This window comes from Neolamprologus brichardi, chromosome 3, assembly GCF_056152115.1.
Source record: "Neolamprologus brichardi isolate AB-2024 chromosome 3, ASM5615211v1, whole genome shotgun sequence".
In the NCBI taxonomy this organism is placed as follows: domain Eukaryota; kingdom Metazoa; phylum Chordata; class Actinopteri; order Cichliformes; family Cichlidae; genus Neolamprologus; species Neolamprologus brichardi.
Genome location: NC_142106.1, coordinates 57959014 through 57985805, shown reverse-complemented (window position 1 = coordinate 57985805; position 26792 = coordinate 57959014). Strand labels below are relative to the sequence as shown.

At 41.7% G+C, this 26792-nt stretch overlaps 3 protein-coding genes across 3 annotated transcripts in view; 2 read left to right on the top strand and 1 right to left on the bottom strand.

Annotated features, from left to right (window-relative positions):
• LOC102787331 (uncharacterized) overlaps positions 1-26792 on the top strand; it is a 526954-nt gene that overhangs the window by 341893 nt on the left and 158269 nt on the right. The window lies entirely within an intron of this gene.
• On the top strand, positions 917-26792 carry LOC148105960 (protein NLRC3-like). Its single transcript, XM_087838005.1, has 9 exons — positions 917-1284; positions 19295-19421; positions 19506-19550; positions 19824-19922; positions 20055-20168; positions 21463-21538; positions 23155-23359; positions 23511-25335; positions 26525-26792. Exons 2-9 carry the CDS (start codon positions 19333-19335, stop codon positions 26790-26792), a joined length of 2721 nt encoding a protein of 906 aa, XP_087694131.1. The 5' UTR covers positions 917-1284; positions 19295-19332.
• Positions 8526-10744, bottom strand: LOC148105961 (uncharacterized). The gene is made up of 2 exons (XM_087830863.1): positions 10364-10744; positions 8526-9027 (listed from the first exon to the last, which is right to left on the bottom strand). Exons 1-2 carry the CDS (start codon positions 10696-10698, stop codon positions 8526-8528), a joined length of 837 nt encoding a protein of 278 aa, XP_087686989.1. The 5' UTR covers positions 10699-10744.

Here is a 26792-nt window from a genome sequence, read left to right as displayed (position 1 = left end):
TTTTACACAGTAACATCAAAGTAATGTTATGAGGAGTAATGAAGTAACGTACTCCATTACTTTTAATTAAAGTGTTTTGTGTAATATGTGTAATAATAACTTTTTTTGAGTAATGACCAACTGTAAAGAAGAGGACTCCCTTACTATATTTATTTATATTATATTATCTGTATAGCACAGGGGTCTGCAACCTTTAACACCCAAAGAGCCACTTGGACCCGGTTTACACGCAAAAGAAAACACTGGGACCCGCAAATACTTTTTAAAATCTAAAATGAAGATAACACTGTATATATTGTTTTTTTACCTTCATGCTATGTGTGAACTAAAGTAAGTAAAGTTTATTTATTAAGCGCTTTTCACAGACAGGCAGTCACAAAGCGCTGTACACAAATATTAAAATAAACAATACAATCAATCATAGACATTATACACAATGTAAAAGATCAAATGTAAATAATGTAAAAAATATAAAATACGTAGATCAACAAAAGGCTTGTTTGAACAGAAAAGTTTTTAACTGCTTTTTAAACGAATCCACAGAGCAACTAAGGTGTGCTGCTTATGAAATCCATGAAGTGCTACAGAGAAAATTACATGTTATTTATTGTGAAAAGATTTTACCTTATTACCTTTATGTTTAGCTTATTTAAATTGCACAGTAATGCCTGTACATAGCGTGTCAGCAAATTCTTTAGCTGGAACAAAGTGATCACATGAGGAAGTTGCTCAAGTTTAGACAACACCCACATGTATTGTTCTAACCCACTATAAGATCGTTAATCAACTTGTCCATCTTTGTCTGGCAAGGCTGCATCCTGTGCAGCCTCGTATGCAAGCACCAGATAAGAAGTTGTTTTTTCCTAACTTGTACTCCACCCATGAGTGTTACGTGAGTAAGCAGTATATAATCAAGTCTGACCAGATGCCTGGCGCGCTTTGCCTACACGTTTTTGTAGTCGACGGAACATGTCAGGCAATCGTCCATGTACATGAATTAACTCTGGGCCCGTGATTCTTTGCTTTCCTGAGGTTTTTCTCCTTACATTTCTTGGTCCTCTGAGCCGGAGTTGGAAAAAGCAACTCGATTGTTGTGACTCCAAACCAGAGATCTACCTGTATCCTGTCGCCGTCGGGGGGGCGTACCGCAGACTGTCGACAGCCTCCTCAAGGAAGGAGCGAAAGTCCTGGGACGTAAAAAATTCGGGTCCAGGCCGGTTAAGCGGTCCACAACGCTGGGATCCAGTGTAAGACCTCAAACATAGACGGAGAGATCTTGGAAAGGTAAAGAATCCACTCAATCACACTCGCGTAAAACGAAAGGGTTTGACAGTCTAATCCACTGTACGGATTTTTAAAAAAATACGTGTAATAAAGTTAACCCACTGTAAGAGCTCATAGGACTAATCCGCCGAAAGGATTGTAAAGTAAAACACGTTAAAGGTCTCACCCGCCGTAAGGGTTTAGGAGTGATCCGCCGTAAGGATCTGCGCGACTGTGTATAAATGTCTGTTTTCTGTGTGTCGGAAGTAAGTGATTTTTGACAGCACATTAAGTTGCTGAACTACTTCCATTTTTACTGTCTTTTTATTTACTGTAAGGAGCTCAAGTACTGGTGACAAAGGGGAAAGGTTGGGTTTCATCCCATAAAACTGGCACCGCTTCATGAGTAGTATGAAGTAGAAGGGCGTGTCAGCAACCACCCCTGCGTCTCGTGCCAGAGACGGCTCTGCAGTTGTGTGATAATGGGTAATCAGCCCACCAAACTCACTGCTGACGAGCAGTGGCTAGAGAAAAATGTCCAGACGCCGGACAAATTAGTGTTTATACATGGAGATCAAAGTAGTTTAAAGTAGTTCAAAAAGGGTTGGAAACAGACCCGACTGAATAATGAAAAATAAACGAACGGCAAAACTAAATTACAACTTATCTTTAATGTATTCATACTGATAATAGCAAGGATAACAACCTGTAAACTGGTGTTAATGATGAAATAATATTAATATGAAGAGGCACCTCAGTCAGTTATGATGTGAGGTAGATAATTGTTGAAAGTAATCTGCATTAAGCTTAGGGTTGCTCAAATTCAGTACAATGACATATGAAGTAAAATAGGTAAATATTTTAACTAATTAAGTGCATAGAGGCACTTGACCTGTTTGAAAAACTGTCATCCTGGATGAGACTTTGCTGAGATATAGAGCAAACCTATAATAACAACTAATATGCTGAACCCTGTATGACACAGCTGAAAACTACATGACGGAGAAGCTGAATTGAATATGAAAGTGCAAGTCTTTGCCACTGTGGGGCAAAGCACGCAACCACTGTGTGAGGTTATGTTTTGGTCTCTTCTGAGCTGATGAGCAAGCTACACATTATCAGATCAGGAGCTGGCTGAGAACTCTTCAAAGAGAAGGAAACAGAACTATGATAACTGTGATAACTGGAGTGTGCAGAGTTTCCTGAGCAGTTTTCCTGCATCTTGACTCATGTGTGTAGAGTGTTCATAGCATCATGTTTTTGTTTATTTGTTTTGGTGGGTTAAAAAATAGTTAAATAAACTTGTGATCATACTTATGGATCACGATGGCACATGCCATTGGCCAAATGATTTATTTACGCAGATGAAAAAAGTGAGTGTGAATGTGTCTGACATCACAGTGTTTTTGTGCGCTGTGTAAAAGTAATTGCCTCTGATTGTGAGAGCGGTGATTCTGCAGGTCACCAGCTATTAAAAAAAAAAGAGTAAAAAGGAGACGAAATTTACATTGTAGATGAAAAATAATCATAGGAAAAAGGTTTTGTGTTGATCAGCCAAGAACAACTACAATCTCATTTTCTGCTTTTAAGAAAGGAGAGTTCACAAAAACAGAGAGAGAGAGAGATGTGTGTTGATTAAGCAGTGATAATAATAATGAATATGTTTTAGTTTGTCACTTTCAGGTGACAAGCAGACCTGAATCAATTTTCCACATGCAGCGGTCGGAAGAAAGTTATAGTTTAACATCATTAGAAACATTCAGGCCAAGTTATTACAACTTATTTACAGCTCCATGTGTCTCTCAAACTCACAAGCGAGCTCTCACTCCTCCCTGAAGACAAGGAATGCAGCTCCAAAGAGCAATAACATGGCAGATAAAGAGACAGCAGCAAAGTCCTGAGCAAAGAGTCCCAGCAAGCAGCAGCAGTGTGGACAAACAGCATCAGAGAAGAAGAGCAAACCCATCATCCTGCCTGATTGGATGAATGGCACTGTGTTCCCAACAAGCTGCAAATTCACTGTGCAGGTGAAAAGAACGTTTGAGGAGAACTGAGGAGACTGTTGGAGTTTGACATTTGCCACCTTTGGAGAAAATGGCAAGAAGAGACAGTGAAACACAGGACTGTGTTTCACTGTCACAGGACTTCCTGAGGTTTTTCTCCTTACATTTATGTAATTAACACATTTTGAACTCTTAAAGAAATATAACCAAAGGAAAGACACCCAGCTGAACTAAAATGATCCAGCAAACAAAAACTGCTGTGAGCCGCCACCCTTATATCGCCTTTGGACTTTTGGAGCCTTGACCTGACTTTTAACAAATAACTGGGAAAAAAAAGCACTATGCTGCTAAAAAAGGACAAATAGATATTTGCAAAATTCTGCCTAAATATGTATTTTACCTGGTTAATGTGTGTGGCGGGGCGTGGTCTGCAGCGCCGCTGCAGGGGAGTCGGACGTACCTGAGCGGCACCCGCAATCCCGCCTCACCACCTTAAAGTCTGTGCTATCTATGCTATTGTGTTGTCGGGCTGTGAGCTGCAAAGCTACAGCCGGCTGTGTGTGTACAGCAACCGTGTGTGAAAAGTGGTCAATAAAGAGATGCTGAAAAGCGTGTTCATGCAAACATCGTCGGTCTGTCGTGATATGTTTACAATAAGACTTATGGTCCCGAACCTCTGCGCACAGCGTCTGCAGATCGGGGCTTTCATCTTTACGCAGGACTGTAAGCTGTCGTCTGTGAGGCATGAGCGGTGTTTGTTTTAACATAGTTCACGGTGGAGCTGCTGACATCATGTGGATCCGAAGATCCATAACTGGCCTACCTGGGGTCGAAAGTCTCGATAAATGCACGGCGTTTCAGCGGGTACACCGGCTTACGCGAGTGTGACGCTTATTTTGAGCGATGAAAAAAATAATATAATATAATTTTATTTTTATATTTCAAAATCACAATAATCTTCCCATTTAGAAGTACAAGTTAAAAAAAGAACTAAACACAAATAAAATACACTTCAGCTAAATACTTCTCATTTATTTTCCCAAACCACGCGGAGCCGCAGTATAAGGACTAAAGAGCCGCATGCAGCTCCAGAGCCGCAGGTTGCCAGCCCCTGATCTATTACAAACAGACCATTTTTCTTGGATTGACGTTTTGTAAATGTCCCCAGCAGTAGGTGGAGGAGGAGGTGGGGCCCTCAGACAGCAGACTCTCTTTGTAGAACCAAGAAGCAAATCAGAAGGAACTCGGGTTAAAGAGAGCGAGGAGGATTCAAATGCAATGATATCCTGCTCAGCTACAGCTGACGGTCAGTGAGAAACAGCAGGTTATTAAAAGTTTTTAAATTACTGACAGACGGAGCAACTGCTATGTCAAAGTGCAGGTTAGATATTTGGAGCCATCACTGAAATCCTCGATCAGCTCTGCTTTTGACCCCACATCTAAAAATGTCAAAGGACAGTTGGTTTGTAGACGTCAGGCTCTGAGGTTTACCAAGAGAGTCTAACAGGAACCCCAACAGTGCACGTCAGAACTTCTCTGACACTGTTATACCAGAAATGTCCTTACCTGGTATTGGCAAACCCACCAACCTGACACACCTGAAGTCTTTGGCACAAGTCGTGTTGACTATGTTCACTCAGCTGCTTGGTCTTCAGACCATGTTGTGATTGATGAACCTGACTTGACTCCTACCAAGACTGACTCAGATCTCACTGCACCACAGCCAGTAAGGTCGAGGCGCTCTGACAGAGAAAGACATCCACCTGAGAAGTTTCCTTATGAGGAATTAGGAGAGCCGCTGACCTCGGCTATTAGCTCCTTTTCTCAAACCTCAGCTGTTGCATTCTCCAAAACTGTTACTCCACCACGTCCACGTTGGTCAACGATGCATGAAGAGACTCATGCTGTTTAGAGAGGGAGAGTGTAATCTCTGGTTATTTTATTGCTATGGTATTTTATTTTAAATGTTACTTTTTGTAGAGCAGTGAGTTTCCCCATGTCCCGTGAATGCACCGTAGTGCTGCTCATGCTCGTCTGTCTGCATGGAGCAGAGTGAGTTTCTCTGTATATAGAGCCTGTGTTTATTTAGCTCCATGAAACGAGGTTTTGAGCACTGATTTTGTTTCACGCAAGTCGAGCTGCCCGAGATTCACAGAATTTACAAACAATGTTACATTTATGTGATTTATATCGTTATCGGGACGATAGATGTCTTATATCGGGATATGACATTTTGGTCATATCGCACAGCCCTACAAAATAACTTTGTTGTTTGCAAAACTTGTGCATATTTTTTTAAAATGTACAATTTCTATTTGCATTTCAAGTTATGAAAATGATTCGTTAAACATGCCTGTGGTTTTTACAGTCAAAAATATCACTTTCTACTCATGTTTTAAGCACAATATTTACATATTTACCGTTTGTCAAAATGAGTAAATAACAGATTGGCAAGATAAACAGTTTTTAAAGGTGAAATATAGAGAACAAATCAAAAGTAGTCAGAAACAGCCAGTTACACCCTGGACCCCAGCTTTTTGGAGTATTTGAAATAACGGTAATATGAGGGACCGATCCATATGGTCACAAAGAATAGCCACTTTTTCTGTGCTACCAAAGTTTCATTCAAACTGTGTTTCTGGTCAGCACCGACACATCAAACTACTTAAACATTATAAATGTCTTCAAGCTCACACTGAGGCCTGTGGGACACAATCAGCCACTCAGACAGTTCACACATTTATGTGTGTTTGTATATGAATATTTCATACTTTAAGGCTGCCTGTTTATTTAAGGGCGATGAACAAAGTACACTGGGATTGTACATAATAACATCACAGATGATAAATTCAATAGATTTTAAGTAGATGCTTGTGCATTCTTAAAGTCTGACATGATGTTATTAGCACAAACACTTTAAAGGTGACCATTTAGGACTTCAGCAATAATACAGACAGCAATGTAGTTAGCAATAAAACAGCTTTATTGGGAATTAACTTTAAAAACAAACAAACATCTGTCTCCTCTTTTCTGTCACACAGGAAAGAAGCATCAATATCTGATGAGAAGACTTATTTATTTATTTTTTGGGTTGTTTTTCAGAAGGAGAAGAATATCTAACAAGTTGATTTGTTCACATCTTAATTTTTAAGTGAAATGTGCATTCTGAGTTTATACACTCTGTTTATAAGGCGACAGTTTCCTTTTGCAGTATTTTTGTGTGGAGTGTGTTTCTGTCTTAACAAAAGGGGAACAAAGGTGTTTAAGTTCACCTAGGATGATTTGTTTTAATTTTCACGTGGTCTTATTGAGGTGATGCGAATTGAAACATGCACTTTTTCTTGGGGGGTTCTTCCATCAGTACCAAGCTCTGCTGATTTTCATTAATAAAACTTCAACCTGCTCAGTGAAAAACAGAGTGAAATCAGACAAGACTGAGTCCACTTTTAACTTTGTTTCGTCACATTTACCAGGAACTCATCTGAAGATCAGCCTCCTCCCTGTAAGGGGAAAATTCTTATCAAGTCTCCACCTGTCCTGCTTCAGGTGAAGCCCCGCCTCCTTCCAGGAATCACCTGTGTGTCTGTGTTTAGTGTGCAGCTGTGGAGCTTGTTGTTGGTGTGTGAAGAAGCTGTAAGTTTGCTTTGTTTCCTCCTTTAACAGTTTGTCTTTAGGAACTTTTATGAGCAGATCAGGAAGTGAGACGTTTGTATTTACATAAAATAAAACAAATGAGATGATTTGATGATTGGCTGAATCCACTCTGGTTATCAGTCAGTAACTCTGCACTCAAACATTTGTCTTTGATAAACAGTTTAAAATGATCTGAATGAAACTTTGGATCCAACATCACTGGTGGAACAATGATGGTCCCTTTAACTGGAAACAGATGAAACCAGTTTGTTCTTCAGAAGCCGACATTCAGGTTTTACTGAGTGACGTCAGAACAACATGAAGCTGCTCCAGCTCAGTTCAGGGTCACTGCAAACAGAGATAATCAGAAGTAAATACAGACTCTCACACACACCATCAATATTTAAGGATGTTTTCACTGCGGTTTAAATCCTACATATACTTGATGTTAATGCAGGAGTAAAGCCTCTCAGAATCAAACACATTTAAACCTCTGTGACTCAGGACTGTGTGAAGTGCACAATCGAACACTTTTTAATCTGTTTCAAGTGAAACACAATAAAGTGTTCAAAGGAAAAACATGTTACTATGTGAATCCTGCTTGATGGATCAGAGCAGAGGCTTCACTCTGTGCTCTGTTCATTACTCTGTCAGTCTGAGTTATTCATGAAGGAGCTGATGATAAGCTGGTTAATAACACACACACACACTGTGACACCGTCAGACATGAGGAAGTGTGCAGGTAAACTTTGCTCAGAAATGATAATGAGGAGTTACACAGACTGATGGAGCTCATAGAGTGAGACGTTTATTTTACATGAAGTAAACCTGATGTATGATCTGATCTGTAGATCAAACTGATGTGTTAGTGTTCATACAGCTGTGTTTAATAACCTGTTGTTTAGGGCTGGGCGATATGGCCTCAAATCCATATCATTTGAAGCATGTGCGGTAACGATATATATCACGATATATTCTTTTCTTCTGTATAACGTATTTTCCACACTATAAGGCTTAAAATCCTTTAATTTTCTCAAAAATCGAGAGTGTGCCTTATGTATGAATTCTGGTTGTGCTTACTGACCTCGAACCGATTTTGGCTGCAGAAATCTGTTAAAAATGTTTTAGTACAACTTTGGTAAGCTGTTTTGCCGTTGGGCTCGTCCGCTGTAGCAGGACAAAGATTTGAAGAGAGGACAAGCTTCAGGTTCACAGACACAAAAAGCAACTCTGTAGTTGCAGAGCTGACCTACCAACAAGAGGCCAAGAAGTCATTCAACATTTGTTTTTATGAACCTCCTGAGACCCACTGCCCTCACATGGACACATGGTGGCTGGGAGGACTTCAGTGAGTCTCCAAACATGGCTGCTGCTTAATTTTCCACATTTGTCCTTCAGTCACAACATGGTTCATCTTCATCTTAACTTCACAGTGAGGCCACGAAGGCCGTCCAGACTCCCAGGCTCCCACAAACGTGTCCCCCTTCTCCCTGGATTTGAAGGACAGGTGGGCCCACCCTATCCCAGGATGCATTGCAGCGTGGTGGTGGAACATATATCTGGGTCCAGAGATGGAGCAGCGCTCTCTCTCTGAGTCTTTGAGGCTGTTTCTGTTTGAGTCTGGCTTCAGTCTAATTTAGCAGCTGTGACATCAGAGATTGTAGGGGAGGAACAGCCACGCCCACAGGTGAGTTTCCCACCCAGAAACAGAGCATGAACATCACCTCTGTCTGCGCTGTGTTGGTCACAAGCTTTGTTCTGGGCTTTTAAGTGGAGGGTGGAGCTTGTGAGCGATGGAAGCTGAGAGCTGTGTTTGCACATGCTCAGTGTGCAAACAGTCCTCTGAAGTGGGTACTTCAGAGGACTGTCTTCACGAGGGCTCGGGGCCTCTCCGAGGTATGTGTCGAGCTCAATGGCAGCACCTGCTACCAGCAGCTGTGCTGCCTGGAGCTGCTCCTTAGCGACTTCGTCAAATACAGTGTCCAGACTGCTGCTAGTGCTGGCCTGGGCCTTGAGGAACAGTTTAGCAGGAGGTTCTGCAGCTTCTGCCCGACTCCCCTCTGCCTCAGCTCTGGACATCATCTTGGCCTCTGGAGCAGTGTTGTTGGAGAAGAAGCGATCTTTATACCTGCACAAAATTCATAAATCTAACCAGATTCTTACTCTGGATGGCATTACCTTGGCCTCCAGTAACACTGTGAGGAAACTTGGAGTCATTTTTGACCAGGACATGTCCTTCAACGCACATATTAAACAAATATGTAAGACTGCGTTCTTCCATTTGCGCAACATCTCTAAAGTTAGAAATATCCTGTCTCAGAGTGACGCTGAAAAACTAGTTCATGCATTTATTACTTCCAGGCTGGACGACTGTAATTCATTATTATCAGGATGTTCTAAAAACTACCTAAAAAGCCTTCAGCTAATCCAAAATGCTGCAGCAAGAGTCCTGACAAGGACTAGAAAGAGAGAGCATATTTCTCCTGTTTTGGCTTCCTGTTAAATCCAGAATTCAAAATCCTGCTCCTCACATACAAGGTCTTAAATAATCAGGCCACATCTTATCTTAATGACCTTGTAGTACCATATCACCCTATTAGAGCACTTCGCTCTCGCTCTGCAGGCCTACTTGTTGTTCCTAGAGTATTTAAAAGTAGAATGGGAGGGAGAGCCTTCAGTTTTCAGGCCCCTCTTCTGTGGAACCAGCTTCCAGTTTGGATTCGGGAGACAGACACTATCTCTACTTTTAAGATTAGGCTTAAAACTTTCCTTTTTGCTAAAGCATATAGTTAGGGCTGGACCAGGTGACCCTGAATCCTCCCTTAGTTATGCTGCAATAGATGTAGGCTGCCGGGGGATTCCCATGATGCATTGAGTTTTTCCTTTCCAGTCACCTTTCTCACTCACTATGTATTAACAGACCTCTCTGTATTGAATCGTATCTGTTATTAATCTCTGTCTCTCTTCCACAGCATGTCTTTTATCCTGGCTTCCTTCTCTCACCCCAACCGGTCGCAGCAGATGGCCGCCCCTCCCTGAGCCTGGTTCTGCCGGAGGTTTCTTCCTGTTAAAAGGGAGTTTTTCCTTCCCACTGTCGCCAAAGTGCTTGCTCATAGGGGGTCATATGATTGTTGGGCTTTTCTCTGTATCTATGAAGCGCCTTGAGGCGACATTTGTTGTGATTTGGCGCTATATAAATAAAATTGAATTGAATTGAATTGAATAAATGTATTAATATGTGGAAAAATAGGACTGATTTTAGTTTCCCCTAAACCACTGTGACAAATGCCAGCCATTTGACTTTCTGGTAGTAATAAGGGAAATGTATTTCATATTATATATATATTGCAGACATTTGTATTTGTGTATTTTAGTTACAAATATATAATATTTCAGATGTAAAATAATCTTACATTTAGTACTGTAGCTATACTCATTGAATACCTACAGCACACAGACTTTACCTTGGGTCGAGTATGGTGGAGATGAAGTACAGTGGGTTGGTCTCGACGTCACTGAAGCGCTTCTTGACAGCTGCCAGTAAGGTTGCTTTCATTGTCTTGATGCCGTGGTCCTCGTCTGTTTCTCTGTTTAGAAGTCTCACTAGCACAGTCACAGCTGGGATGACATCAGAGGCTAGTGCGTCGTAGCTGCTCACTTTTTTAGTTCGTTCCTCAAAGGGGGCGAGGATGGCAACAGTCGTCTCCATAAGAGCCCATTGGTGAGCGGTGAGATAGTCAGGGAGTTCGTGCTCGGACACGCCCAGCACTCGCTTTTGCTCAATGAGGGACTGGAGCATGTAATACGTGCTGTTCCAGCGCGTCTGTACGTCCTGCTGCAGTCTCTTTATTGGCTGGTTGAGCTGTCCCTGAATGTCCTCGAGGCGGGAGTAGGCTAAGGCTGAGTGTTTAAAATGCCCAACTATTTTCCGTCCCACTGCTGTAGCATCAGCTATGCTCCTCTGTGCTAATAAGCGTGGGTAAACAAGCGTGGGTAAATAAGCGTGGGTAAATAAGCGTGGGTAAATAAGCGTGGATAAACTCTTTGTACTCGTTGTCGTGTTGGGATACTTGTGTTAAATGCGCTACCTTTAGAGCCTCCTCTGGACAATTTCGCTGAGCACAATTTGCAGTCCGCCTTGGTTTTTGCGTCTTCATTCACTTTGAAATATTTCCACACGGCTGACTTGTCTCGCCTGCCCTTCTCTCAGCTCTGAGCTGCAGCCGGGGCCTGGGGGCGGGCACTCGGGGCCTGGGGGCGGGCACTCGGCGCCTGTGATTAACCCCTTACATGCCGCTCAAACATAGACAGGTCTCAGACCGTGGTATCGGTCCTTGGTATTGGGGGACTTTTAACGAGTACGAGTACTTTAGAAAATGTGGTATCGAGGCCGATACCAGATACCGGTATCGGTGCATCCCAATAATAATAAAACAATAATAATAATAATAATAATAATAATAATCAAATGCTGATTTTCATCTTTTCAGCCCTTTGTCTGGATGCTAATCCAGCTGTGTGTGTTTGTAATGACAGTAAATAAATGTCAGACTTACAGCTCCTGTTTTACTGCATTAAAGTGATCAGATGAGTTCAGCGCTTTGACGGATGGAAGTGAAAGCAGGAAATGACAAACGTAGCACAGCAGCAGCGTTTAACACGTCTGAGCTGGAAACAGAAACTCTGGGATGAACATCATTCATAGAACAACTTCCAGCTTCTTTTGCTCGGCGACAGTTTGGATGGATTTGCATTTAAAGATGCAACAAGACTAAAATGGTTAGGGTCAGGAGATCAAAGGTCAGAGCTCCTGTGGGTCTGAGGGCGGCATCACGTTAGAGAAGGATGAAGGAGTCTGACCTGAGCCAGTGTTTGACATGAACACATCAGCACTGCTGTCAGTGAGCCTAACGACAGCCGTTAGCATCATTTCAGTGTTTCAGTCATAAAAACACTTCCTGTCACTGTGGTGGTTACAGTGACATCATGCAGTTTGTGCTCTGACCTCCAGAGGGCGACAAATCAGCACAGACAGTGAGCTCCATTCAAACTTTGCTGCCATCAGTAATAATTCTTCAAATATAATCATCAGTGTTTGAGCAGTTATGATATCAGGGACAATCTAGACATGTGTGACAATACTGAACATGTCACATGACACACCTTAAACATCATGTGATCCACTCTCAGTCTGCACTTTCATTCATGACTTCAACAGGTTGAAATGAGCTTTGAACAAACATTCAGTGAAATAAATCTTTCATGGATTCATGTGAGCAGCAGATGAACTTTGTACCAACAACATCTTCAATAACAGAGTCTGAATGAAGCTCAGGTGTTGATGCTGCTCACTGATTGGACGGTTGGTTTCAGCTCTGCTCTCAGTCTTTCCTGCACAGGTGAAGGTAGAAAGTGTGACTGGATCTATAGACTGGAAACAGAGAAACATGCTGAACATTTGAAGCTTTGCAGCAGAAATGTTCATGTTACAAATACAGCAGAGCTGATCTGGGATCAGTGTGTTCACACCTGCAGCTACAACAAGGTTTCATGTCTCCACACGTCAGCATGTGAACTTTACTCTGACTCAGTCTGAGCAGTCAGACGGCATATTTTTAAAGTTAACACATCAGCACACACAGAGCTGAGCCCCTCCCACCTGTGCTGAGTTTAGAGTTGGATGTCTCGAGACCGGTCTTGGTCTCGAGACCGGTCTCGAGACCAAGACCGGTCTCGAGACCACTTTTACGTGGTCTTGGTCTCGTATTGGTCTCGACGGACTTTTGTCTTGGTCTCGGTCTTGGTCTCGCTGTCTCGGTCTTGCGCTCTGAAATCGACATAGTGTTCGGGAGATTTGGAGTCAACCATTAGCGGAGCGGGGGGTGTCTTACTGGGCTTAAGCCCGGGTCATTTTTTCAGAAGCATGGGGTTTTTTGGAGTGTAATTTGTTTGTTAGATGCCTGACTGACAACTGTATAAAACAAAAACAACACACGAAGCACAGAGCGCACCGTCGTAAATTCCCCCTGATTTTGGTATGATCCGAGCTTTGGCACTAGGCGACTGAGCACAGCACCCATGTGAGCGAGGGGGGGAGAAGCTGCTGCCTGCGAGTTTGCTGCAGGGGAGAGCTTAAGTTTGACCAGGTACCAACGGAAATCATTCGTACTGAACTAATAATGTAAATATGACGGTGTATCACAAAAGATTGATATCAAACTGATCACTTGGTTGCGTTACTTACTCTCCGAGTGAATCAACAAATGGATAAATAAAAAGCCGAACGACAATGCTGATTTTTTTAGAGAGTCTTAGCTTACATCTCATATTTTCAGTTGTTACCCTCCACTGCTAAACAAACTCTCTAAATCGGTTTCAGTTGTGTACTGATGAACACAACAATGGACATAAGGAGCTTCTTTCAAAGAAAAAACTCAGGTAGATGTTATTTTATATATTATGCTTTGTATGTTGTTCAGTATATCTATGCAAAACAAGAGGAATTTCAATACACAGCAGTATATTCACAGTTGAAACCAGATATTTACATACACTTTAGGGAGAAAACATAAAACCTTTTTTTTTTTTACTGTTAAACATCAATTTAGAGTAAACTTTTGTTTTAGATAAATAAATGTTGTAATGTCTTTTGAATTAGTTAAATGTCAGAATAAAAAGAGAGAGCTGTCTATTTTAATCACTTTCATCAAATGTAGGAGTACATATACACTAAGTTTATTGTTAATTAAGATTAATTAAGAAAACTCCAGATGATTCCATTCTTAGCTTAAGAAGCTTCTGATTGGTTAGTAGAGTCCATGTGGATAAATTGGTGGCACACCTGTGGATGCATATAAGGCAAAACACAGAGCCTGTTTCTTTGAAATGGGAAAGTTTCTTTGAAAAATCAAGAGATGTCAACCAAAACACCTGGAAAAGAATTGTGGAGCTCCATAAGTGTGGCTCAATTTTGAATACAATTTGGTGCCATTTACACTTAAGAAATACAGACAGTTTCTCTCTTTACTCTTAAATTTAACAAATATGCTTTTTATATTTATCAATCTAAAAAAAGAAACATTTAGTCCGATTTGATGTTACAATTAAAAAGTGTTTGTGTTTTTATCTGAAGAGTATGTAAATATCTGGTTTCCACTGTATATTTGTGTTTGGCTTGATTGTCAGCACAAAGAGGGAGAGAGAGGAACAGAGAGGGAGAGAGACGACGAAAATGACGACAGAACAGAGATGGAACAAGAGCAGGTGAAACACACATGTTAGTCAAATGGTTGTTTGCCAAAAACCTATCAGAACATGTATCTCGTACCTATTGTATCTTTTTAGATAGCGTTTGTTACTTTTAAAAGTCTATATTTATTAAGTTATGCAGGCTTGTTTGCTCAACAAGGCTAAATAATTATATAAACTTTTCAGAATCTAAATAGTGTACTTTGGTAGAATTAAAAAATAAGTGTAGTGCAGGTCTAAGATGATTTTTAGTGCTGCTATCATCTAGTTCTAATTCTGGTTCTGTCTTGGTTACTGTTGTAGTCCTGTTTTAATTCTGGATCAGTTCTGGGTCTGGTTGAATTGGGGTTTAGTCCCTGTGTCTTGATACAGGCCCGACTTTGTTCTGCCTTGCTGCTTAATTAAAAAACTCGTTTAAGGTGTCCTGTGTGTGTATGTGTATATATATATATATATATATATATATATATATATATATATATATGTGTATATATATGTGTATGTATATATATATATGTGTATATATATGTGTATGTATATATATATATGTGTATATATATGTGTATGTATATATATATATGTGTATATATATGTGTATGTATATATATATATGTGTATATATATGTGTATGTATATATATATATGTGTATATATATGTGTATATATATGTATGTGTATATGTGTATATATATGTATGTGTATATATGTGTATATGTATGTGTATATATGTGTATATGTATGTGTATATATATGTATATGTATGTGTATATATATGTATATATATATGAAGTCATTCTTTTTTGAACAAAGCTCAAAACAGAGCCTAATAATCTTTCAGTCATTTCTACCCTCACTTAATTTCCTTTGGCTGCTCAGCTCTCACACAGTGGCTCAGCTACGCTCCAATCCCTCCATATTGTGGCCAATCACATGCGAGGATATAGGATAATATAATTAAGTGAAAAACAGAGAGGGTGAGAGACGCAACAGTCAAGTGGAGCATGCGTCTGTCCTCTCAGTGAGTGAGTGAGACAGTAGACAGCGGTGAGGAGGGCTGTGCGAAAGCAAAAACACATAAATATGCCCGAGACCCGTAAACGAAGCAGCATCTGGCTGCAGTTTAAAGACTTTTTTTGTCTTGGTCTTGGTCTCGGTCTCGTCTCAACTTGGTCTTGGTCTTGGTCTTGGTCTCGATACCCTCTGGTCTTGGTCTTGGTCTCGATACCCTCTGGTCTTGGTCTTGTCTTGGTCTCGGATTAGGCGGTCTTGACTACAAGTCTAGCTGAGTTTCAGGTGGAGCCCCGCCTCCTTCCAGGAAGCAGCTCACCTGTGTGTCCGTGTTTAGTGTCCAGGTGTGGAGTGGAGCTTGTTGTTGGTGTGTGAAGAAACTGTAAGTTTGCTTTGTTTCCTCCTTTAACAGTTTGTCTTTAGGAACTTTACTGTTTGTTCAGCTCATGTTTGATTTCTTCACACAACAAACTGTGTGTGTTTGTATTTCCAGTCTCTCCATTAAAGTCAGTGTGTAATGTTTTCCTGGCTAACATCAGCTGTGTGCAGCTTAGTTCCAGCACAAATCTGCCGCTCCATAGTTCACGGTAACGGACTCACAGCTGGACCAACGAGGCCGAGTGTGTCCGCCACTCTGAGCTACGTTCGTGTTTGTGTACTTGTAGTTTGTACTTTGTGAGTTCACTCAGAGCCCACAGAGGACGCAGCGTACGTGATGACGTCACAGCCCTATACCTCCTTTACTGTCACTGTGATTAATATTTACACACGACACACCTGCAGAGCTCTGACGCTAAGCTAGCCACACAGCATGCTAACACTAAGCTAACACTAAGCTAACACTAAGCTAGCGCTAAGAGTTCTTACAGACACGAGTTAAAAAGCTGCTTTTAGTTTGTGATCAGAATCCAGGACTGAGAGCAGCAGCAGAGCTGATGGATGATGAATTACTGGATGGAAGAAGCTTCTCATTAGCAGTAAATCAGTGTGTGTGCAGTTCTCTGCAAACTCAGCAGGAATAATTAGTGTGAAGCTTTAACTCTGCTGATCCTCTTTGAATCATAGATCTGCTGAAATGTTTAAAATGTTGTCCACACGTGTTGGACTGACTGAAGCTAGTGATGTGCTGTGTGTCGAAGCGTCAAATCGTGTGTCTGGTAATCTCGGGGCGTTTCTGTGAAAAGCGTATCGAGGCTTGCTTTGATTACGTATGCAGTGACGTTCGAGGCCTCGCGGGCAGTCCGTACCACGTGACTGATTCAGGGACTGGTTCACCGGTTCGCGCCAGATTCGAAATAAAATGGGCAGAAAAACACAGCTGATTTCCCATCACACTGTTGTGGAATTGGATTACGTACGTGTTACATAGTTACTTGAGCATTTCTTCTTCGATGGAACCAGGAAGGAAGAGATTTTTATTTTATTTTATCTCTCCTAATAAAGTGTGCACACAGTAATAAATATCACAAATGATAAACACCATAATATAAATAAACAACACTACAGATCCTATAATCTGATTTCTGTCTTTTAGTTTATTAAAAAGTGAAGCGCCAAATACTAGTTTGTGTCATTATCCAGATGTACATAAGCATGATTACACAGGTACTAGCGGGTTTTGATTATCGATTAAAATCGATTCTAGCTTGGATAACGTGATATCGATTCATTAAAATCCTGAATCGATTTTTAATATAAATATTACTACATTTCAACCACCACCAAACAGCTAAAACAGTAAATGAGAGCAGGTACACCGATTCTGCACAAAGACGTAAACACAAAGTGCTGACGCATCAGAATCAATCGCCTTTCTCACCAGACAGCACGGACACGGTCGGGGCTGAAAGCCGACAGCTCACTGATTCAATTCAATTCAATTCAATTTTATTTATATAGCGCCAAATCACAACAAAAGTCGCCTCAAGGCGCTTCATAGATACAGAGAAAAACCCAACAATCATATGACCCCCTATGAGCAAGCACTTTGGCGACAGTGGGAAGGAAAAACTCCCTTTTAAAAGGAAGAAACCTCCAGCAGAACCAGGCTCAGGGAGGGGCGGCCATCTGCTGCGACCGGTTGGGGTGAGAGAAGGAAGACAGGATAAAGACATGCTGTGGAAGAGAGACAGAGGTTAATAACAGATATGATTCAATACAGAGAGGTCTGTTAACACATAGTGAGCGAGAAGGGTGACTGGAAAGGAAAAACTCAATGCATCATGGGAATCCCCCGGCAGCCTACATCTATTGCAGCATAACTAAGGGAGGATTCAGGGTCACCTGGTCCAGCCCTAACTATATGCTTTAGCAAAAAGGAAAGATTTAAGCCTAATCTTAAAAGTAGAGATAGTGTCTGTCTCCCGAATCCAAACTGGAAGCTGGTTCCACAGAAGAGGGGCCTGAAAACTGAAGGCTCTCCCTCCCATTCTACTTTTAAATACTCGAGGAACAACAAGTAGGCCTGCAGAGCGGGAGCGAAGTGCTCTAATAGGGTGATATGGTACTACAAGGTCATTAAGATAAGATGGGGCCTGATTATTTAAGACCTTGTATGTGAGGAGCAGGATTTTGAATTCAATTCTGGATTTAACAGGAAGCCAATGAAGGGAAGCCAAAACAGGAGAAATATGCTCTCTCTTTCTAGTCCCTGTCAGTACTCTTGCTGCAGCATTTTGGATTAACTGAAGGCTTTTCAGTGAGTTTTTTGGACATCCTGATAATAATGAATTGCAGTAGTCCAGCCTGGAAGTAATAAATGCATGAACTAGTTTTTCAGCGTCACTCTGAGACAGGATATTTCTAATTTTAGAGATGTTGCGCAAATGGAAGAACGCAGTCTTACATATTTGTTTAATATGTGCGTTGAAGGACATATCCTGGTCAAAAATGACTCCAAGGTTCCTCACAGTGTTACTGGAGGCCAAGGTAATGCCATCCAGAGTAAGAATCTGGTTAGATACCATATTTCTAAGCTTTTCAGCGCCGAGTACAATGACCTCAGTTTTATCTGAGTTAAGAAGCAAAAAGTTAGCGGCCATCCAAGTCTTTATGTCTTTAAGACATTCCTGCAGTTTAACTAATTGGTGTGTGTTATCTGGCTTCATGGACAGATAGATCTGGGTGTCATCTGCATAGCAGTGAAAATGTATGCTATGTCTTCTAATGATGCTGCCTAGGGGAAACATGTATAATGTAAACAGAATTGGTCCTAGCACTGAACCCTGTGGAACTCCATAATTAACCTCAGTGTGTGAAGAGGACTCTCCATTTACATGCACAAATTGGAGTCTATTAGATAGATATGATACAAACCACTGCAGTGCAATACCTGTAATACCTACAGCATGTTCTAATCGCTCTAATAGGATATTATGGTCAACCGTATCGAATGCTGCACTAAGGTCAAGAAGGACAAGCACAGAGATGAGTCCACTGTCAGAGGCCATAAGAAGATCATTTGTAACCTGATTCTAATCTAAGGCACCTGCTGTGATGCTTACACATTAGATAAAGTCTCGAAAGTGTCAGCTTTCTTTTTATAGTTATAAAAATATGCAAATGTACTAATCTATGATCTGAATTATACTATTGACTGACTGTCTGAGGCTAACAGTTACACAATCATACCAAAACTCTGTCCTGATAGTTTCCACTTTCTCTTTTGTATCAGACATACTGAGACAATATTCGGGATAAATAACCAAGAAAACAATTTATTTATTCAGTTTAGAGGTTTACACGTCATTATAATCACAGAGCCCGCTTCACTTGAATTGTCCATTTGATGGCGCAGTAGAGCAAATGAATCATCTCAATGCTTCGAACCATGAGTCGACCAATTGGGTGGAAAGCTTCAGTTCATCATGAGGCTTCATCTCACCATCACTAACTGAAGCTTCCAGTCACAGTGAATCAGTGTGTGTCAGTGAATGCATCGTGTGTGCTTCAGGCTCCATCTAGTGGACTGATAGTAGAGCAGCTGATGGCAGCTTCCTCTGCCTCACACTGCTGTCTGATTGCATTCAGCTGACACTGAGATGAAGCAGGAAAGAAGCAGCTGATATTTGGACAGCACACATGATGGAAAGGAGGATTTCAGTTGATGTGCACATGAATGATTTGTGTTTCCTCTGCAGGTGAAGGTAGAAAGTGTGTGTGAGCTGAATTCAGCAGCATGGGTAGCAGTGAGAGCAAACAGGAGGGAGTCCCTCCCTCTAAAAGCACTCTGTGTGGGGAACATGAGAGCCAGACCAAAGCTCAGAGGTGAGATGACCATCTCTAACTGTCCATGACTCTTCTCCATGTCACAGCTCAGCACTCACATCACTGCTCCATCATTATTCACAGGAACCAGCCTGGACCTCCAGCCAGCTCTGTGTCTGCTGCAGAGAGGTGAGCTGTTAGTAACATGAACTCTCTGATTTAAATGATTCGATGTTTCCTGGTTTCTAAAATGCATCTCTGTAAGAGAGCAGTGTCTCAAAGGACACACAGGCTCAGCTTTAACTGTCATTTCATCTGGTTTAAGACACATTTGGACCATCACAGTCACGTCTCCATCCTGCTTTTATTAATTAACTTCCTGTTGATTGCAGATGACAGGAACACAAAGTGTTTGTGCCATGTGATGCTGCTTGTTAACATGTCCATGATGGTTTTTCACAGGAACCAGCCTGGACCTCCACCCAGCTCTGTGTCCTTACAGAGTGACCGGTATGAAGATCGTCCCAATTTTAAAGTCCAGCCTGTGTCTGCTGCAGAGAGGTGAGCTGTTAGTAACATGAACTCTTTGATTTAACTGCTCGATGTTGTTGGATAAAAACTGCAGTACAAACATGTCATTCCCTCAGTCCCATTTAAACTGTCTTTTAAAACAAGCCTTTATAACTTTTTCAGGATCCATCAGAGACTCAAACCTGGACCTCCACCCAGCTCTGTGTCCTTACAGAGTGAACGGTCTAAAGATGCTGATATTGACTTTAAATCAGGCGTGTGTTGTCCTGCAGAGAGGTAATGTGTGTGTAAATGTTGTTGTGTGTTTGTGAATAAATCCTCCATCATGTTTAATGTCAGCTCTGTTTCACACACATGTTCATATGTGCAGCGCTGTGTGTTGGAGTGTTTCCACAAACACAGCAGATACTCAGAGATTATTTTTAGGAAGAGGAGATGCTCTCAAACTCTCTGTCCTGAAACTCTTCACTCAGTCTGATCCCCACTTCCTGCTCCTCAGCAGTGCTGCCATCTTCATCAACCAGGACAGAAATGAACTGAACTGTTGTTTCCTCATCAGCTTCTTTCTGTCTGCTGAATCTGTAGTGAATCAAAGTGAAACGTGTGAAAATGCAGCTGTTAATGATCCAGTTTGTTAGATGAACGTGTGAATGTTGCAGTGTGCTGTTAAACAGTAACACAGTAACTGTGACGTGTCCTGATCTGACAGTAGATCATGTTTGTGTTCTTGGTCACATGACACAGGTCAGCTGTTCACACAGAGTTCATCTTTATAGGCTGGACCAGTTTGGAATAATACTGGGAGTAATGGTTCTTATATGGAGCTTTTCTCCTCTGAGCAGTTTGATACTCGCCTCATTCACACATGGAAAGCAGTGCAAATAAATGCAAACACGGTTTTCTGGCACTCATCTTTTATCAGGATGATGTCAGTGTGAGCTGTTGTATGAAAAAAACAAGTATGAAAAAAGTGTTTCACAGTTTTACTTTGAAAAACAAACAAACTGTGCTGCAGGTGAACAGTTTGATGGTTGGAATGAACAAACAAACAGACTCAGCAGCGCACAGACGTCCCAGCTTCATATATCGTTGTTAAACTTAACGTAGGAATCACAAACATTCAGAGATGAACTTACACACTTGGCTTTATACGTTCTTTGAGTTGAAACGTACTTGATCTGTGAATGATGACGTTTCACAAGTACACACAAGTACATTTACTGAGAAACTGCCTTTGAAACAAAGTTCAGTTAGAAAAACACTGAAGTCATTCAGGGAATTATGATCTTTGTGTTTTTAGAGAGTTTAAAACACAACAAAGAAGTGTCAGTGATCAGGATAACAGTGGAAGGACTCTGGAGGATCATTTGTATTATTGATCATTTTGATCTCTGACAGAGAAACTACAAATACAGATGCAACAAGGGAAGCAGCAAAAGTGACTGAACACAGCTTTTAGAGGCTAAATTCACATTTCAATAATCAAAGTGGCCTCACCTGTGTGTGTGTGTGTGTGTGTGTGTGTGTCTGTCTGTCTGTGTGTGTGTGTGTGTCCATGGTTCCTCCACAGAGTGCAGCAGAGCTCAGAGGTTCCCAGTGGTCAGTGTGCGCAGCAGCATCAAACACAGCTGGACTCCATATTTATGGTCTGTACATGTACAACAACTACTTTTATTAATAATACATTTATTTATAGGTCCCTTTCAGAACACCAAGGACTCTGTGGACTAAATGTCCAAAAGAAACAAACTTTGAAATCAGACGGTGCAAATGTGATCACAGGCAATGTTCCCTCTAAGCTGGACGCGTGTGCAATTGTGCACTGCTGGCACGTCTCTGCGCACAGAAAATCTGCATTGCACACAAACAAAATCCACCTGAATTGAAATTAAAGTAAATACGTTAACAATTCTGTTTTGCAGTGTTAGTCAGTGACTGGCTGCTCCCGGATGGGATTACAACGATGGCACCTTATCCCATAGTCCAGCCAATCATATGATTCACATTCGTATATACGCAGCTAATCAACGTGGCTGACAGGCTATGACAGCGTCCTTATGTGCCGACACCGGTGTTTTAGCAAAGCGGCTGATGTGGAGTGAAGCCACGTTAATGACAACGTGTACAACCATTGGAGATGTGAGCAGGACAGACGGAACAACTGACGGGAAAAGTGTGGACTTTATACCAGTTTTTAAATTGTGTTGATCGGCCACGTAAAACCAGAGTTATGATAAAATATCTGCAATGTTTGTTTGTCTTCCTGAATACTGTCGTTGTTTATATTTACTGCGGGAAGAAACAGTAAAAACTGCATTTTATAAGGAAAACGCTCAAAAGCCTGAGAGCAAAGATGAAACCAATTTCCTATTGGTGGAAAAATGTACCATGTCGACCAATCAAAACATGATATGGCAACATGGCATTTAGTTGTTTAGGAAGGGGGAAGTTTTAGGAGTGATGGCGTGTTTGAGATGTGAGAGATTTGCGACGTTTAGCGCAAATCTTGTGTAGTTAGTGTGTAGTCAGTGTGTAGTTAGTGTGTAGTGTAGTCAATAGTGTTGTTGTGTGTCAGAACAATGAGGCGACTGCTGAGTGTTACAGGTGTTACAGCAGTGATACATCTGCTGTTGTCAGGCCTGCAGGTATCAGGCTGTTGTTCTCCTTCATCTCATAGTGGACAGAAATTATTTTTGGAGTGGCACAAATAATTTGTGTGGCATCAGATTTGATGCAGAACAGCTGATTGTTCTGTAAATAGTTTAAAATGTTTGTTTAAAAAACACCTTGGCTGCATTTTTAGGTAAACAGCTGCAAAAAACTGGTGTAGTTATGTATGTAGTATGTAGTATGTAGTATGTAGTGTAATGTAGTTGTGTAGTTAGTGTGTAGTGTAGTCAATAGTTTTGTTGTGTGCGTCAGAAGAATGAGGCGACTCAAATCCACGGCTGCAAAATACTGCAGGGTGCATAATGGGGTGGCTGTAGCTCAGGTGGCAGAGCAAGTCAACCACTAAACAGAAGGTCGGTGGTTCGATCCCAGGCTGCCTCCAGAGCAGCTGTGGCTACAATGTAGCTTGCCATTGCCAGTGTGTGTGAATGGCTGAAGTCAGAGTGGTGGGTCATCAAGCGCTTTGGGGTCCTTAGGGAGTGAGTAACTGACTCCGCCCTCAAACCAGCGTTCACATTTCCTCAGGACCTTCTTGATGTTGTGTAGACTGAAGTTCAGAGTGGTGGGTCATTCATAAAGTATTCTATTCCAGCTGCTGGAGGACAACATCATCACTTTTGTGAAGAACGAGCTGAAGAACATCCAGAAGGCTCTGAATCCAAATAAGCCCCAGTGCTTGGAGTTTCAGAGGGAGGATGATGAGCAGAGGAGAAACAGCAGAGAGGCATTTGTGAAGATCACAGTGGACTTCCTGAGGAGAATGAAGCAGGAGGAGCTGGCTGACCGTCTGCAGAGACGTAAGAGGATTTATCTAAAGATTTAACCTGATGGATAAATGAGAGACTTGTGACACCAGTGTGTTCTGTCATTTCTCAGTGGGTCAGAAATTGTCATCAGCATTTTGTAAAATGTGATTGTTGAAGTTGTATTTTTATTATTATTATTCAGAACTTCCAGCTGCAATTTGTCATCGTAACCTTAAATCTTCTCTGAAGAAGAAGTTCCAGTGTGTGTTTGAGGGTATCGCTAAAGCAGGAAACCCAACCCTTCTGAATCAGATCTACACAGAGCTCTACATCACAGAGGGAGGGACTGCAGAGGTCAATGATGAACATGAGGTCAGACAGATTGAAACAGCATCCAGGAAACCACACAGACCAGAAACAACAATCAGACAAGAAGACATCTTTAAAGCCTCACCTGGAAGAGACGAACCAATCAGAACAGTGCTGACAAAGGGAGTGGCTGGCATTGGGAAAACAGTCTTAACACAGAAATACAGCCTGGACTGGGCTGAAGACAAAGCCAACCAGGACATCCAGTTCATGTTTCCATTCACTTTCAGAGAGCTGAATCTGCTGAAAGAGGAAAAGTTCAGCTTGGTGGGACTTGTTCATCACTTCTTTACTGAAACCAAAGAAGCAGGAATCTGCAGCTTTGAAGACTTCCAGGTTGTGTTCATCTTTGATGGTCTGGATGAGTGTCGACTTCCTCTGGACTTCCACAAAACTACAATCCTAACTGACCCTAGAAAGTCCACTTCAGTGGATGTGCTGCTGATAAACCTCATTAGGGGGAAACTGCTTCCCTCTGCTCGCCTCTGGATAACCACACGACCTGCAGCAGCCAATCAGATCCCTCCTGTCTGTGTTGGCATGGTGACAGAGGTCAGAGGGTTCACTGACCCACAGAAGGAGGAGTACTTCAGGAAGAGATTCAGAGATGAGGAGCAGGCCAGCAGCATCATCTCCCACATCAAGACATCACGAAGCCTCCACATCATGTGCCACATCCCAGTCTTCTGCTGGATCACTGCTACAGTTCTGGAGGATGTGCTGGAAACCAGAGAGGGAGGACAGCTGCCCAAGACCCTGACTGAGATGTACATCCACTTCCTGGTGGTTCAGGCCAAAGTGAAGAAGATCAAGTATGATGGAGGAGCTGAGACAGATCCACACTGGAGTCCAGAGAGCAGGAAGATGATGGAGTCTCTGGGAAAACTGGCTTTTGATCAGCTGCAGAAAGGAAACCTGATCTTCTATGAATCAGACCTGACAGAGTGTGGCATCGATATCAGAGCAGCCTCAGTGTACTCAGGAGTGTTCACACAGATCTTTAAAGAGGAAAGTGGACTGTACCAGAACAAGGTGTTCTGCTTCATCCATCTGAGTGTTCAAGAGTTTCTGGCTGCTCTTCATGTCCATCTGACCTTCATCAACTCTGGACTCAATCTGCTGGAAGAACAACAAACAACCTCCAAGTGGTCTAAATTGTTTGGAAAAAAAGAATTACAGAAAGAAGTTCAATCTGCAGAGACACACTTCTACCAGAGAGCTGTGAACAAGGCCTTACAGAGTCCAAATGGACACCTGGACTTGTTCCTCCGCTTCCTCCTGGGTCTTTCACTGCAGACCACTCAGACTCTCTTACGAGGTCTGCTGACACAGACAGGAAGTAGCTCACAGACCAATCAGGAAACAGTCCAGCACATCAAGAAGAAGCTCAGTGAGAATCTGTCTGCAGAGAAAAGCATCAATCTGATCCACTGTCTGAATGAACTGAATGATCGTTCTCTAGTGGAGGAGATCCAACAGCACAGGACTTCAGGAAGTCTCTCCACAGGTAAACTGTCTCCTGCTCAGTGCTCAGCTCTGACCTTCATCTTACTGTCATCAGAAGAAGATCTGGATGAGTTTGACTTCAAGAAATACTCTACTTCAGAGGAGGCTCTTCTGAGAATGCTGCCAGTGGTCAAAGCCTCCAACAAAGCTCTGTAAGTAAACATGTTGTCATCGCTTCATTGTTAAAATAATGGGAAATAAATCAGAAATGCTGAGTTCAAAGAGCAATGTAACATTTTTTTTTAAATAGTGAATTAAATGATCATCAGTCACTCAGTAAATATATGGTAGTTTTAATGTTTCACTCCAGCATTTCTAAAACACACTTTGTTCTGTAACTCTTATCAAAGGACAATCCAGACCCAGCCAATAAGAACATGAGCTTTGATGCTTCAGCCCCTCTTACAGGTTTATTATCATCAGCTTGTTCACTTGTCTCCAACTCCAGGAGTTTGGTTGTTTTATTCTAATGCACAAACTTCACCTGCCAGACTTCACCTACATCTTTTTCTGATGTTCGTAATTCAAGTTCAAGTTTGTTTCTCACTTTCAGTGCACACTCTCTCTTTTTAAATATAAATCTCTGCTGTGCTGTCATTTTTTCATCCCGTATGAAGGGAGAACTTCGGTCTTCATTACTGAAATTGCCTCTAAGGTCGTGTTTCTTGTCAGTAACCATATGTAACTGTAAGGCTTCCATAACCAGGTTTCCCACAGAATTACAGTGGATTCACTCTGGTTCCTCTACAGTTTCCTCCCACTGTCCACAGACATGCAGTTAGCTTACCTGGTGATCTAAACTTCATGCAGGTGTGAGTGAGAGTGGTTGTCTGTCCCTCTGTGGGGCCTTAGTGGAAGAGACTGGATGGATCTCTGCTTTGTCTTTGATATATCCTGACAGCAAACATTCTCCATGAAGTCTGCATTTCAGCTCATCTCTTTTATACGCACCTTTAACAGGAAGAGTTTTATACAGCTAGTGTTTCAAATCCAGTGTTCCTCACAATACACAACTAATGAGCATAATGATTATTGAATTAGTAAAATTTTCTAAAAATAATTGTTTTAGTTAGTATTATATGATAGTGTACACAGAATTATTAGCTCAGTAGGTAGAGTGGTCGCCCCATGATCATAAGGTCAGGGGTCGAATCCAGCAAATAGCTACCCCGTGGTACCCCTGAGCAAGGTACCAATCATGTGCACTGGAGTGGTAGCACTCATAGTCTCATAGGTTTAAAATTTAAAAAAAATTTAAAAAAGGTTCAACATATAAACAAATTTAATTTGATCACATATATTGTTTGTTTTTGTTTTGTTTTTTTTCCCTTTCTCTCTCAGACTGAGCAGCTGTAACGTCTCAGAGGAAGGCTGCGAAAATTTGTTGTCAATGGTCAGCTCCCACTCCTGTAGTCTGAGAGAGCTGGACCTGAGTACCAACAGCCTGAAGGCTTCAGCAGTAAAGCGTCTGTCCTCTGCAGTGGAGAGTCCACACGCCAAACTGAATCTTCTGAGGTCAGATCAATTTGTATTCTGTTTACTTCTGTTTGTTTATGTGTTTGATGTTTGTTTTTGTTTATGTCTTTATCCAGTTATCCTTGTTTCATAG